The 15041-nt window shown below is 38.1% G+C and overlaps 1 protein-coding gene across 2 annotated transcripts in view; it reads right to left on the bottom strand.

Annotated features, from left to right (window-relative positions):
- Window positions 1-9574: 9574 nt before the first annotated feature.
- Window positions 9575-15041, bottom strand: part of ENKUR (enkurin, TRPC channel interacting protein) — a 79224-nt gene continuing 73757 nt past the window's right edge. For both annotated transcript variants that reach the window (XM_012002012.1, XM_012002011.1), the window contains exons 5-6: window positions 12343-12512; window positions 9575-11988 (exon numbers count right to left, since the gene is read on the bottom strand). In XM_012002012.1, coding sequence (XP_011857402.1) covers window positions 11982-11988; window positions 12343-12512 — 177 coding nt within the window. In that variant the 3' untranslated portion in view covers window positions 9575-11981. The remainder of the gene's footprint in view (window positions 11989-12342; window positions 12513-15041) is intronic.

Raw genomic sequence — 15041 nt, forward strand, 5'->3', positions numbered from 1 at the left:
AAAAATACAAAAATTAGCCGAGTGTGGTGGCGAGTGCCTGTAATCCCAGTTACTCGGGAGGCTGAGGCAGGAGAATCGTTTGAACCCAGAAGGCGGAGGTTGTGGTGAGCCAAGACTGTGCCACTGCACTCCAGTCTGGGTGACAGAGCGAGAGTGTCTCAAAAAGAAAAAAAAAAAATTGCACTACTATTTGTCCTGGGAAAGGAAATGTTTTTTGTATACAGAAAGATGCCAGAACTGAGCAGAGTGGCAGAATTTGATATTAGTTGAAGGAAGTGGTTGTCTTAGGAGGAAAGACCAATATCAAATGCAGATGAGGAGTTGGTAGCTTGGAATAAAATCCCAGAGATGATGCTGGAGTCCTCTTGTGTGAAAAGTTGGAACATTCCTGACAGTGCAGAAAATATGGTAAAATATGGACACTGACAACTGTGAGTGGGATAGTGATCAAGATAAATCCAGCTATGAATGTAAGGATATTTTAGGATATTACAGCAGTCCCCCTTATCAGCGGGGAATACATTTGAAGGCCCCCAGTGAATGCCTGAAACTGCAGATAGTACTCAATCCTGTATATACTATATATTTTTTTCTGTACATATCTAAATTAAGCTTTAATTTATAAATTAGGCACATAAGAGATCAGCAGCCACTAATAATAAAATAGAACAATTAAAACAACAAGCTGTTCACAATTTCACAGACAGAGCATTCATTCTTAGCATAGATCTTAGCAACCTCTGCATACAATTTCTTTTTCTTTCCTTATTAAGTCCATAACTTTCACCATTTCACTTAAAGGAAGCATTTTATGGCTTTGCTTTGGCATATCCGAGTTGCTAGCAGCACTACTCTTGCACTTTGGAGACATTATGAAGTAAAATGAAGGTGAACTGAGAGTTGAACCCAAGCACTATGATACCGTAACAGTCGATCCGACAGCCTGGTAGACTAAGTGAGACCACTAAGTGCTACTAGATGGGCAGGGAGTGTCGACAGCGTGGATCTGCTGAACAAAGGGACAATTCAGGTCCAGATGGGATGGAGCAGGACGGTGCAAGATTTCATCACACTACTCAAAACAGCATGCAGTTTAAAACGTATGGATTGCTATTTCTGGAATTTTCCATTTAATATTTTCTAACCATGTTGACCACAGGTAACTAAAACTGCAGATACTGAAACCACAGATACAGGAGGACTATTGTACCACTGTACCTTATCCTTAATCTTTTTATGAGAATACATGAAAAAATTATAAGAATACATGAAAAAAATTGTATAAGTCTAAAAGGGCTCTTTCCGCAAGTATAAAATTTGAAGAGAGAAGGAAACATTAAGACAATTAATTGTTAGAGGTTTTTTTTTCCTTTGATATAAGATAATGAGAACCCTTTTTTTTTTTTTTTTGAGACGGAGTCTCACTCTTTCGCCCAGGCTGAAGTGAAGTGGTGTGATCTCAGCTCACTGCAACCTCCACTCCCCAGGTTCATGCAGTTCTCCTGCCTCAGCCTCCCGAGTAGCTGTGATTACAGACACCCGCCACCACACCCGGCTAATTTTGGTATTTTTAGTAGAGACAGAGTTTCACCATTTTGGCCAGGCTGGACTCAAACTCCTGACCTCAGGTGATCCACACACCTCGGCCTCCCAAGGTGCTACGATTATAGGCTGTAATCGTACCATGACATTTTAGGTTTAATGACATACAGACATGTAAAAAAATTGAATAAGCACAGTATGATATTAGAACATGTTATAGGAGAGCAGAAGTTCCATGAGATGAGAATGGGGCAGAAATCACACTCCTTAAGATCCTCAGAAAAATATTAGTAAATAATTTTATAGTTTGTTTTCTTTTAAACATTTGAATAAATTGTCTAGAATGCTTGAATTCTGATGTGATTTTTTTAAAAAAACTAACAAGTGCAATATAGTTTAAAAATCTATTGTAAGAAAATTAGCCCAAATATGTGTATTAAGGGGATTGTAATAATAAAATATCTGTCGGAAATAATAAAATATCAGTCTGAAAACTCACTTGCTGTACTTTAATTGTATTTACATGGAAAATACAATAGTTCTTAAAGAAAAGCAGACGTCTTACGAAGAATCAATGCCAGATACTATTTAAATGTCCTTATATCTTATGAGATAATGCTGGGAACATAAGACTAAATGACAATATAATAATGCAGATTTTACAAAGTGGATTATTCTGATTAAGGCATTTGGCTTATATTTTTGCTTTTTGAAAAATTTTTTTTTAACTTTATAAAAAGTATAATGATCAGCTGTCATCAGCTTGCTTGGTTAATACTGAAATAACTAGAAATTTTGAAGGTTTAGAATCTTGGCACATTCTTTATTTTGTTTTTTATGTTATAAAATACACTTAGAAAAAACACAGGATTTACAACTGTATTTTAATTCCATAAAGGGTGTGCCAAAGCTATCTTTAATAATGTTTTGGGTACATTACAAAAGAATTACAGCAATTTAATGGTACAGTGAGATGGTGATCCAAATTCTAAGATAATGTTAAAATTTGCAGCCTAACTCATCCATCTCACTGTTTTTACCATCTATACCTTTAAAGCATTCTTGCTAGTTAGTGCTGGACATCATCTTACTAAGTGGGTGGCAGCTGCCCGTCATCTCAATAATTCTGAAAAAAAGCCAGGGAATTTGTTTTAAAGCATTTGTCCAGATTAAACCACATGTGGCCTCCAGGGTGCTCTGGGCCTAAAGCCTAAGCCTGCTGGCTGTGTTGAGCCATCGAGCTTATTCAGAAAAAAAAAAAAAAAAAAAAAAAAAAAAGAACTGCATTCTCAAAGCCAATAAAGATAAAAGAAACCTACATTAGTCCAAAACAGCACAGCTCATGGGTGGGAATTGCACAAGATTAAGATTTGTCCTCAGTATTGGCCTCAGAAAAGTCAAGGGATAGAAAGGAAAGTAGACAGCTGCTGGGTCCTTCTGTTTTTTGTTTTGCTTGCTTGAAAGAAACTTGAATTGGACGGTTAACTTTCTCTTGATTAACTCTAGCGGTGAATAGTGGCCTTGAGAACACAATAGCAAACCATGGTTATGATGTTGATGTGGTTAGGCTTTGTGTCCCCACCCAAATCTCATCTTGAATTGTAATCTCCAGATGTTGAGGGAGAGACTGATGGGAGGTAATTAAATCATGGGGGTGGTTTGCCTTATGCTGTTTCATGATAATGATTTTTCATGAGATCTCATGGTTTTAAAAGGGGCTCTTCTCCCTTTGTTTCCTACACAGCTCTTCCATCTGCCACCATGTAAGATGTTCCTGCTTTCCCTTCCACCATGATTGTAAGTTGCCTGAGGCCTCCCCAGCCATGCAGAACTGTGAGTCAATTAAATCTCTTTGCTTTATGAATTAGCCAGTCTTGGTTAGTATCTTTATAGCAGTGTGAAAACGGACTAACACAGATGTCTACTTAGGTAATACAGTAGCTACATTGAATCTTTGGCACAGAATCCTATGAGAGATAAGACTTGATAGAATTTCAGCATCTTAGAAAGGATCATAATTTGATTCTTCATGATAGTCATTGAATAAAGTGACATCTAAGTGATGGGAAAGATTGTTAGGCAGGCTGTAAAGCTGTTGACCTTATTATTCCATGACAAAACATTTGGTAAAATTGTCACATGCACTGTCAGAGAAGGGAAGCCACATGCCTTTCTACCCCTTCCTGGGAGCCTGATTGGAAAAACTCAGAATATTGTGGTGGGTTAGAACAACTGCTCCTAAGTCCTGTTAGCAAGATCATATGGAAGAGAAGGACTCAGGCAAGAAGTGTACAGTTTGCATGGAGAGATGTAAGTGTATAGTGGAGATTTTATTGTGTGTGCAGGGAGGGTCTCTCTGCATGCAGCCTGTAATCTAGAGTTAATAAACAAGTAGACTCTCAGCACTGGAAAAATACAATCAAGAAAGAGAAAAACACAAAACACAGGAAGCAGCTGACCCAGTGCAGACCCCACCACTGGGATAATGAAAGCAGAACTCAGATGGTTGCAGTGTTAAAATTTGCAGCCTAACTCGTCCATCTCACTGTTTATATCATCTATATCTATAAAGCATTCTTTTTTTTTGTTTGTTTTTTGAGACTGAGTTTTGTTCTTGTTATCCAGGTTGGAGTGCAATGACGTGGTCTTGGCTCACTGCAACCTCCACCTCCTGGGTTCAAGTGATTCTCCTGCCTCAGTCTCCCAAGTAGCTGGGATCACAGGCATCCACCACCACGCCTAGCTAATTTTTTGTGTGTTTTTAGTAGAGACAGGGTTTTCACCATGTTGGCCAGGCTGGTCTTGAACTCCTGACCTCAGGTGATCCACCTGCCTTGGCCTCCCAAAGTGCTGGGATTACAGGTGTGAGCCCCCGTGCCCAGCTATAAAGCATTCTTACTAGTTAGTGCAGAACGTCATCTTACTAAGTGGGTGGCAGCTGCCTGTCATCTCAATAATTCTGCAAAATGCCAGGGAATTTGTTTTAAAGCATTTGTCCAGATGAAACCAACGAATTTACCAATGAATCCAAATTGGAAAATTCAACACAGTGTGGCCAAGGACAGGGCAGGGAGTGTCCCATATCCATAGTCCCTCTTCCATCCAGAATAAAAACATAGGCATTGAAAATCAAGGAAAGCATTGCTTTCTTAATGAGATCCACAATATTGATGGTGTGTGGTTGATAAAGAATGAAACAATAAAAAAGCTATTCCTAACATAAAGGCTTACACTCATACATGATGCCTTTTATGACAAGAGTCTTCTGATCTCTGTAGGCTATGACAGAAGAAAACCAAGTATCTGTCAAATAGGTGTAATTCTTCTATAGATACATGTATAATTATTTTCATACTATGGATACTTATATGCATAGAATGTATACATTTAGAACAATAAGAAGTTGATCATAGTGGTTGCTTATGTGAAAGGGACATGAGAAAGATGTCTTCTTCCTACTTACCTTTGGGTAAATTATACATTTTAGGTCATGTATATACATTACCTAATCACACACAGGCAAAAACAGCAAAGTAAAAAATAGTTCCTAATAAAATCAACAAGTGCAATGTTCAAGCTCATTCACTGCAACATTGCTTTTAATAGGAAATATGAAAACAACTTAGATGTCCATCAATAGGGTACTGGTGAAATATATACACCTACACAATTCAACACCATGCATCTACAAAAAGGAATGAAGAATATGTATGAATAAAAAAATGAACTTTACAGCATTAGTAACTGAAAAAGGCAAATGTTATTGCATGCTCTCATTTAAATTTTAAAAAGTGAGAGGAATATACATATGTGTGTGTAATTATTATGTTTTTGTGTGTATATATACACATTTGTTTTTATATAATATTTATAGAAAAGTTACATTAAAAATTGATAACATTAGTTGTCTCAAGAAAAGAGAACTTGGTAGCAGAAGTTCAGGAATGGGATGGATATTTTTTATTCCAAAAGAATTCCACAGATGTTTTTCACATCAGCAATATCATTTAGATAAGTATATGTTCTTGCTTCACAGACATCACTGACTTGAGTGCCTAAGGTAAGGCAGTTTGAAGAAAAAATATACTACCCTTGTTTCCTATATTGGCACCTCCTTTAGAATAAAAAATCTACATCTAAAGGCCATATCTGCATGTGCAGTTTTAAAAATTAGTATGTGCATGGCCTTTTTACACCAGTCCTGTGAAACACTATCTTTCAGTTTGCAGGTATAATTGGTATTCACTTACTGTGTTGCTAATCTCAGTTCTTTCTCATCAAGCGCGTTATGTAGAAAGAAAAAAATGCTATTCCCTTTGGCTTCACTCAACAATTTTTAAAATTATGAACACACAGTTTTTTTTTATTCGTGGCCTCAGACATTGTCCTAAGAGCATAGAATGTTCTTCTATCATTGGAAACTCTCATTCTAGATAAAAGAACACATGCCATTCCTTTTTTTACTTTTCTTTTCCCATCCCTCTCCTTCTCTCCTCTCTCTCTTGTTCCCTCTTTCTCTCTCTCCTCTCTCTCTCCCTTTACCTCTTTTTCTCCATCTTCTTCTTTTCTTCTCCTTCTCTCTCTCTCTCTTTTTATAAATAATAGCACTGGCTTCCTAGAGAGACCATGTATTTAAAGTACTTAGAAAAGTAACACTCTGTGGTTGAAAACCTCAAATGACTGTTGTTAAGGAAGTTTTCATCTGAAAACACTGAAAAATTAGTGACAGTTCTTGCTTTACTTAAAATTCTTTCTAGTTTGTCAAATCATGTTCTTGGGTTGACACGTGTTGGTGCAAATCATTGGTTCTGTATCCACCAGGACTTTCCTGCATTCTGATCAGTTTGGAGACCAAACTCTTGTTTGCAGTAACTTGAAATAGTCTTAGAGTTTTATAGTTATGGACCATTAGGACTGGAAGGAGGGTTGGACAAAATCTGGTTCTGTTTCTTTGTATTACAGATAAGGAAAATGAGGCTGAGACTCACTAAGTGATTTTCCAAAAGTTACATAACTTGCTGTCAGTCAGACCTGCTGATTTTTTTTTAAACCATAGCACATTTCAACAGAAAGAAACTAACTCTCCAGAAAAATTATCTGGCTCTTTTTTTCCCCCTGATCTATGTTTGTCTCTTACAGGGAGTAACCAGTGTTTACAAATAAATCAAATAAAGAACTTGGAAAGGAGCGAAATTAGATGGTTCTCTTGAGAGTTACTTATGATGTTCACCAGCACTGGCCTCCTTAACTGCTGAAAAATGTCTTTGACCTTTTGAAAAGTTTCCTTCAATTTGGTATTCAAACTGTATTACTATGGACTGTGTTAATAGGCATGGTGGATCCCATACTAATGTTGTGACTAGTGTTAATGGCATTAACATATCTCGAAAGAGCAAAGGATTCAATGGAGGAGTTTGGACTACAAATAATGAAACAGAGGCCAGGGTACCAGTGTAGATGTTGACCTGTGTCCTACTCAGAGCCAGCAGAAAGTCTTGGCCAGGGTGTTGAGAATGTCATTCCCATTGTCAAGGATCTACTTTAGGGAAAAGGTGCTCCTTTCTTGAATTTTCTTGGCTTCCTGGTTTTCTTTTGACCTCTCTGGACACTAAACTTTGTTTTGGCCTTTCATCTACGGACTCCTTCTCTCCCACCTTACCTCTAAATGGTAGTTGCTGAGAGCTCATTCATTGCCTTCTCAGTTTGTCCCAAGGTGATCTCATTCACGCTGATGAATCTCCAAACATACAGGTCTACCCCACTTCTCTTTTGATACAAAGCTCTCGCTCTTTCAATGTATCTTTCTGTTTCTTGATCTAAACTTCCAACTAGATGCCACAATTTTCATAAGCCTAACATGTTTCAAATCATATTCTTGATATCTTTACCACATTCTTCTCTTAAACTGCTCCTCCCCTAGGTTTTCCCAGTTCAGAAAACGGCAGCCCCACCGCTTGCCACCCCACTGCCTGGCTGCTCAAATCAGAATTTGGTTGTCAATTTTGAAACCTCCCTCTTCCCCCGTTCAATCCATCACCAAGTTATATTTTTACCTCCTAAATATTTATTGAAGCCAACAGCTACTCTTTATCTGCACTACTACAACCTTGGTCTGTGCCACTATCTTCTTTACCAAGTAGTCTACTAACTAGTCTCCCCATGCTCATCTGATCTTCCACTTCAGTCCACATAGCGAATGATCATTTACAAATACTGACTGCCTCGTGCCACCTCTCTGCTTAAAACGCATCAGTGGTGTCTGCTTTCCTCCTCTTCAGCTTGCAGCTTTCTCCCCTTTTCTAAGTTCACCCCAGCCCCATGGCTGTCTTGCCTATCCGTCAAGGGTTTCCTGCCCCAAATCCTTCACACATTCTTCTCTCTGTTTGGAATTCTTTCCCCTCTGCAACCCTTTTCTTCTCAGCTTTTCCCAACTTCCACTAATTCTTCAGTCTCATTTAAAATGTCAGAGCCTACAAAATCTGATTTAGGATTCCCTTGATATTCTCTTGCATAGCATCCTGTTTTTTTTTTTTTTTCTTCCAAAACACTAATTTCAATTTCTAATTATAAATGCATTATATTTGTGTGATTATTTCTGTCTTCCCAACATAGCTATTTTGTTCACCATTATATGCCTAGCAACTAGAACAGTTCTTGGCACATGGCAGTCAATATGGGTTGAATGACAATGAGTGAGCTATGTCAGCTGACAGACTTTTTACAAAATAATTTTTTTTCTTTTGGCTCTGTTTTAGCCAAAGTACTTGTTGGGTATTTTTTGTTTGTTTTGTTTGTTCAAGATGGAGTCTCGCTCTGTCACCCAGGCTGGAGTGCAGCAGTGCCATCTTGGTTCACTGCAACCTTCGCCTCCTGGGTTCAGGCGATTCTCCTGCCTCAGCCTCCTGAGTAGCTGGGACTACAGGTGCATACCACCATGCCCAGCTAAGTTTTGTATTTTTAGTAGAAACAGGGTTTCACCATGTTGGCCAGGCTGGTCTTGAACTCCTGACCTCAACAGATCCACCCACCTCAGCCTCTCAAAGTCTGGGATTACAGGCGTAAACCACCATGCCTGGCCCAAGGTACCTTTTGATTATGATTTTTCTTCCCACATAGCTTGACAACTGGGACAGAATGCACTTATTATGGAGATTTATTTAGCTGAGAGGTATTTCTTAATTTAAAAATCAATGTTCGGGCAATAACTCATGCTCACATCGACTTTAATTCATGTGTGTCTGACTCTGAGTTCCTGAGAACAGGGAAGCATGGGTCCTCAGGTCAGGTCCTGGGCCACATTAATTCACTAATAAATATCACCCATGAGGCTTTGTTGGACACAACCTTGCAGACCTTTCTCAGTGACTCTCTGGCATCATTACTGATTTAAGCTTATCTACTTTTTGGAATGCCTGTGCTGAGTAACTTAGGATGTATTGCCAAATTTTTGCCAGTTACTAGAGATAAAAGTTACCAAATATAGTTATCATCTGTGTGTGCCACTGAAGAGATTAACCAGGCTAGGCTAATCTCAGGCTAGAACTTCTAAGCAGTTCAAACAAGTCCTTTTCTGCAGCCAGATTTTATGGGTGTGGGAAATTCTATTGATGTTAATGGGCCTAGCACCAACTGGACAAAAGGACTACGGAATTGAGAGTTCTTAGTAGTAAGTCATCGTATTAAGTTGTCTTTCTACATGCCAGGGACTATGCTGTTATGCACATATTGTTCCATTCATTCTTATCATAACTCTACAGATCATGGAATGGGTTAGCAACCCCATTTACAGAAAAGGAACACATGGTTTAGAAAGGTTATGTAGCATAGTTAGTAAGCAGCTGAGCTGGAATGCAAACCAGAGGCCGCCTGACTTCAGTACCTGAGCTCTTAAGCACTACGTGAAATTGCCTCCTCCTACTTTGATTATGTATTAACTGATGGGTATGGAATCATCTGGTTTGTTTAGTAGTCAAATTCTCTGTCCTCCAACTCTGACTTATGTCATGATAATAGTGTCAAGAGATCATTAAAATACATGTTTGGGTACGGTCCATTACTTTATTCATTAAGGATTTTTTGAGTATCTTCTCTATACCAGCTGTCCTGCAGATTCTAAGGAATGTAGATGAAAAGATACACAGTGTCTTCTCCCCCACAAGCTTGCAATTTCATGGATAACAGGCAAATAACCAGATATGCACAATACAATATGACCAGTGCCATAAAGGAAGGCCAGATTCTGAGGAATCAAAGAGGATTGTCATGGAAATGTGATGTGAGCTGATGAAGACTAGGGATTTGCCAGGCAGCTATGTAGGATGAGAGAAAGAAAAAGGCAGTTTTCTGGGCAGAGGGAACGATGTGTGCAGATCTGGGAGGTCTCTAGTACCTCAGTACTATCAGAATGCCAGTTACAGTGGGTAGGGAAGAAGCAGCATTTCAAGAAATCAAGCTAAAAAGATCATAGACAAGGGGCCAGACCACATCAAATCTTTATTCTACCCATTCTTCCTTTGAACAGGAAGAGAAACCAAGTCAAACTAGCTGCATAATGAAGTTTGACTTTTTAGTTTCAGGTGTCTACTCCCAAGTGACTGCAGTCTCCATGTCTCTTAATTCATGCTCTCAAGAGAGAGAGAATCTGATCAGTCACTGGCCAGCTGTCCAAGTCAGGTGTTTGTCCCTCTTCTGGGTGATAGGATGACCCAGGTATGTATGTGTATGGATTGGGGGAGGTTGAACTGGCTTTATCCAAAGTTGGGATCCCATGGTAGGGATCACCCTCCCAGGAACAATGGATGGGAATGTTTCACTCTGAAGGCTGTGTGAAAGAAAAGCAACAATGTCCATATAGGACAACAGTGTAGACCATAGAGAAAAGTCTAGATTCTTCAGTAGACATTTACAGAAGGCAAAAGAATTAGCTGTTAAAACCACAAAGTTTTGATTTTAACATTTAAGGCAACTCCCACTCATGACTTCAAAGCATAATATCCATAAGGCTAAAGTAATTAGAATATTTTTGCATTGCTACCGATTTTGAATTATTTAAAAATGAGTATGTATAGCAATCATTTCACAAATAAAATACTTACCTAAACATCTCATCCTGAACTGGAAGAGAAAGGCTGCCTGGATCAACAGAGCCACCAGACAAAAGGAGAATGGGCCCCTGAGTGACTGAGGGAACAGAGTTATACCCCCACCCTTAGTCGCATTGCACAGTGATGTAAATGAAAAATGTATCTGTATCAGGCAACTGAGATTTGGAGTTAGTTTGTTAAAGTAACTTAAGTTGCTTACTTAGCGATGCAAACGGGAATGATATGCATCATTTCTAGGCCTGGCCTGTACATGCCTCTCCCTAACTCTGGATCAGGTGCATCCTACCCACTCTGTAAGTCTGGGTCCCTGAGTGACTGCAGAAAAGAGTTCCTGCTGACCTGCTCACAGCAAAGTACTGCTATGTTAGCAAGAATTGAATATATGTTTATGTAATTATACATTTTGGAGTGTACTATCACAGCTGTTAGCCTACCCTAAATAGCAACCAACCATTCTTGGTAAGTGAGAACGTATCATATATTATCCTTTATTTTATATCCACCCTAAGTTAATAAAGGAATAAAGATACTCATACAGACAAGTTTCAAGTGACTCTTCAAAAAAAATTGTATGTGAACTATTTTTCTTTAAGTAACCAAAATAAGCTTTTCTATAAGGCTTCCAAATTCTGTGTTTGCAAAAAAAGCTTGAAAGACTCCCATATTTTGTTTTTTATGTTGTCCAGAGGATAAAAACCAGTGTAAGTAGTAGGAATGGTTACTTCTCTGATATTTTATAGTTGCAAATATTTTACCCAATTTTTCTAATTTAAAATTTCATAAAATAACTTTTTCCTCTTAGATATTTAGAGCTATTTTTCTTATTTTGGGTTGAAAACAGCTCTACTAACATAAACTTATTGCTTAATAGATTATGTAATCTTACAAATGTAACTTCAGAATTCATAAAATAGATAAGTAGAAAGGACTAAAAGGAAAAAAACATTTAAATAAGATATGCATAGTGAGTTGTGGAATAAAACAAGAATATCGAAGTTAGTATGCTAGAAAGGAGGCTATTCTCCTTAATCATCCTCAGTGATGCCTTTTACAAGTTGTAGTCTTGATTTTGTAAGTTGTCGTCTTGATTTTGTAAGTTGTCTTCTTAATTTTTCTTCCTCCAAATAGAAGCCTTTCATCATATACAGTGTTATGAATACTGAAAATATTTATCACTTGGAATAACTGCAAATGTCATGGGCCACAGGAAAATACATCTTTTGCATTTGTGGAGCTCAGAAACAATGTGTTGGAGACACTTAGAGTAGTAAGAAGGCACATGTTACCATTTGCAGTTCAAAATACTTAACAGTTTTCAAAGTTGTGCTGTTGGTATCATGCACTGCAGGAAAAAAAAAAGTGAAGTTTTGAGTGCTGACTTTATTTTTCAGTACCTAGAAATTAATGTTTATGTGAAACATGTAATAATAATGAATTACATTGTGGAACTGGAACACATATTCTCAAATGTAATAGTTTATATGTGGAAAACGTGACACTAGTAAAAACAAAATTTCTTCCTGTGTAAGTGAATAACTCAATTATTCTTTGCACATTGCCTAAGCATTCTGATTAAGTCTATTTTTATTCTCTTCATAGTATTTTCATTTTTGAAAAACGTGGAGTTTTATTTTTATATTTTCTATGTTTTTTTTCCCTGCATTGAAATTGCTATACTTTAAAGATCCATTCTTACTTATTGGCAATATAAATAATTTTGTGCTTTTCAATTACACCAATGTAGTGTTCCAGTTGTTTCATTTCTTCTTCCAGCCTCTGCTTGCGGATCTTCTTTGATATGGTATCTATAAAGATCGAGAGGGACTGGAATTCTTTATGCACCTTTTCCCAGTTCTTTTTCAGCCCCTGCAAATGGTCAAAGAAACTTGTAAATACCAAAGCAAACTGCAAAAGTAAAGGAAATTGGAAAAGTTAATCAGTAATGAAAAATGTCAATAGGTAAAAGAAACTGACAAAAATAACTTCTAAAATGAAATGTATTTATCAAGTACTTGGCCACAGTAACCAAAAATACTGTACAGAGGCCAAATCCCATCCTTGACTGTGTGCTCAGTTCCCACTGGGAGTATTTGTTTGCTCTGTTTTTGTTGTTACTGTACTTGTTTTTACCGTCAAAAATGTACATGCAGAGTTATGAGTAGTGTGAAGCTAAAGCTCATAGCAAATATGTGGGTAAAAAACAACTTAGAACAACATTTTTGAACAGGAAATTGTTTTGTAAAATTTTCTTTTTTATCTTCATTCTTCAACAGAGAAATCACATCAAAAGACCTAATTCTGATGTTCATGGCCATATTTTCTTATTTCTAACAAATGGGATTTGTAAAATTGCTGAAATTCACTTGCACAAAAGACGATCTTCTAAGTGTCTTTTCAATATATTAAAAAGAACCAATTGCCTTCTATATAGTTAAGGGATCTATAGTTCCTATTAATGTATTCTATAAATGATTGAAAGGTCATTAAATGTAACACACATGCTAATTCAATAATGTAGCTAACGTTTTCGAGTCTCACAAATCAACAAATGCAAAATTAGGGATCTCTTAGGAGACACAAAGGTTATTTCTGTTTCTGCATAATTACCATTTTTTATCACAGTGCCCTATGGGCTCCATAGACAAAATGGTCTTAAACTACTAATTAAATTAATTCAATGAAATGTTATAAGTCAGCACTTTTTAATTATTCATTATGGGCACACAGATTATTTTATTTACACAAAAGCAAAACAGAAAGTGCAATTTAAGATACTGCCTTGACGATGAATTGCTTGAGCCCAGGAGTTCGAGACCAGTGTGGGCAACATGGCAAAAACCTGTCTCTACAAAAAATACAAAAAACAGCCAGGTATAGTAGTATGGGCCTGTGGTCCCAGCTACCTGAGAGGCTGAGGTGGGAGGATCACCTGAGCTCAGGAGGTTGAGGCTGCAGCGAGCCATGATTGCGCCACTGCACTCCAGCCTGAACAACAGAGTGAGACCCTGCCTGACAGCAAACCCAAAACCCAAACCCCAAACCTGAAAATACTGCCTAGAAAACATGGTCCTTGAAAACCCATGGCTGTACATATAGGTGTAAAAGAGGATTAGAAGTGGCTCATATAATAATGCCTTCATCGTAAGCTCTCACGGTACAAATTTAATCTTGTAGAAACTTCCGGGGACAATAAAATTTCAATGATTTATTTCCATGTTTCGATAAAAGGGCTGATGACAGGTCATGGCACACTGTATAGAAGAGGTTGGTTGGGGAATGGGGCAACAAATTATGAGACCTTCTTGAGGGAGCTAAGGATCTGGGAAAGGGAAAGGATAGAAGAAAAAGTATCCAGGTTAAAATTTAAGAAGAGGAGGCTACACAGTTCTTGATAGTGTATGTGATGTATTCCAAAAAGAAGCCCTCAAAAGAATTCTATTTCTCCACAGCCTTTCATTATGGAATGTGAAATAGGTTCCCACAGTGCTCCACAGGGGTGTCTATTGCAGAGAGGAAGTCTATGTATTTGTACACTTGCGGATATCAAAGGTTTTTCATAGCTAGTTGGGTGATATTTCCATATTACTTGCAGTCACAGCAGCTACAGTTTTCCTCTGTATTTTCTTTTAAAGGATAGTTTGCTTTTATCTTCCAGTGTGTACAATAACGTTTGGATCAAAGTCAACAGTCAGGGATGGAAACTAAATGTAGCAAATATTTCATATTATACTGAAATAGGCTACTTGCTGACTTTAGGAGGTTTTTTCATTATTTCATCTAAAAAGATATTTCATGTGTTGCAGCAATAGCGATTTTCCCTTATTTTTATTTCTTAATTTTCCTCTCTTCTATTTTAATGCTGAAATAATATCGTTCATTTTGGAAAAAATTCAGATAGGGAGAAGTGATCTTATAATAAGAAGGGCCTTCAGTTTCATGCTCCTTTTGCACCCCCCGCCACCCCCAAACATTCTCCACCTTATGGGGTGCTCCCAGCTCTTTCGCCCTTTGGCCCCAGTTCAGCCACAGAAAGCCCTGGAGGGCGGAGAGTGAGATTGGGGCATTTCTCCTCCTCTCCTAGGACAGTCTGGACACGGGTTCTAGCTGCATTCATCTATGACTGTGACCCTCAGCCCAGCTCCAGCTCTCACTGGATTCTGAGAGCACTTCTTCTTGTGCCTGCTGCCCTTCAAGCCTAGGTGGTGGTTAATTCCTATTGTCCCTACTCCTGGGGTGCCTCAGTGCTTCTTGTTGGTTCCCTTAAACCTACTTCGCTTCTGTCAATAATTCCTTCATGAATTCTCTTCAGTGGCCACTGCTCATGCCTGTAATCCCAACACTTTGGGAGGCTGAGGGAGGAGGATTGCTTGAGGCCAGGAATTTGAGACCAGCCTG

This window comes from Mandrillus leucophaeus, unplaced genomic scaffold (assembly GCF_000951045.1).
Source record: "Mandrillus leucophaeus isolate KB7577 unplaced genomic scaffold, Mleu.le_1.0 Scaffold673, whole genome shotgun sequence".
In the NCBI taxonomy this organism is placed as follows: domain Eukaryota; kingdom Metazoa; phylum Chordata; class Mammalia; order Primates; family Cercopithecidae; genus Mandrillus; species Mandrillus leucophaeus.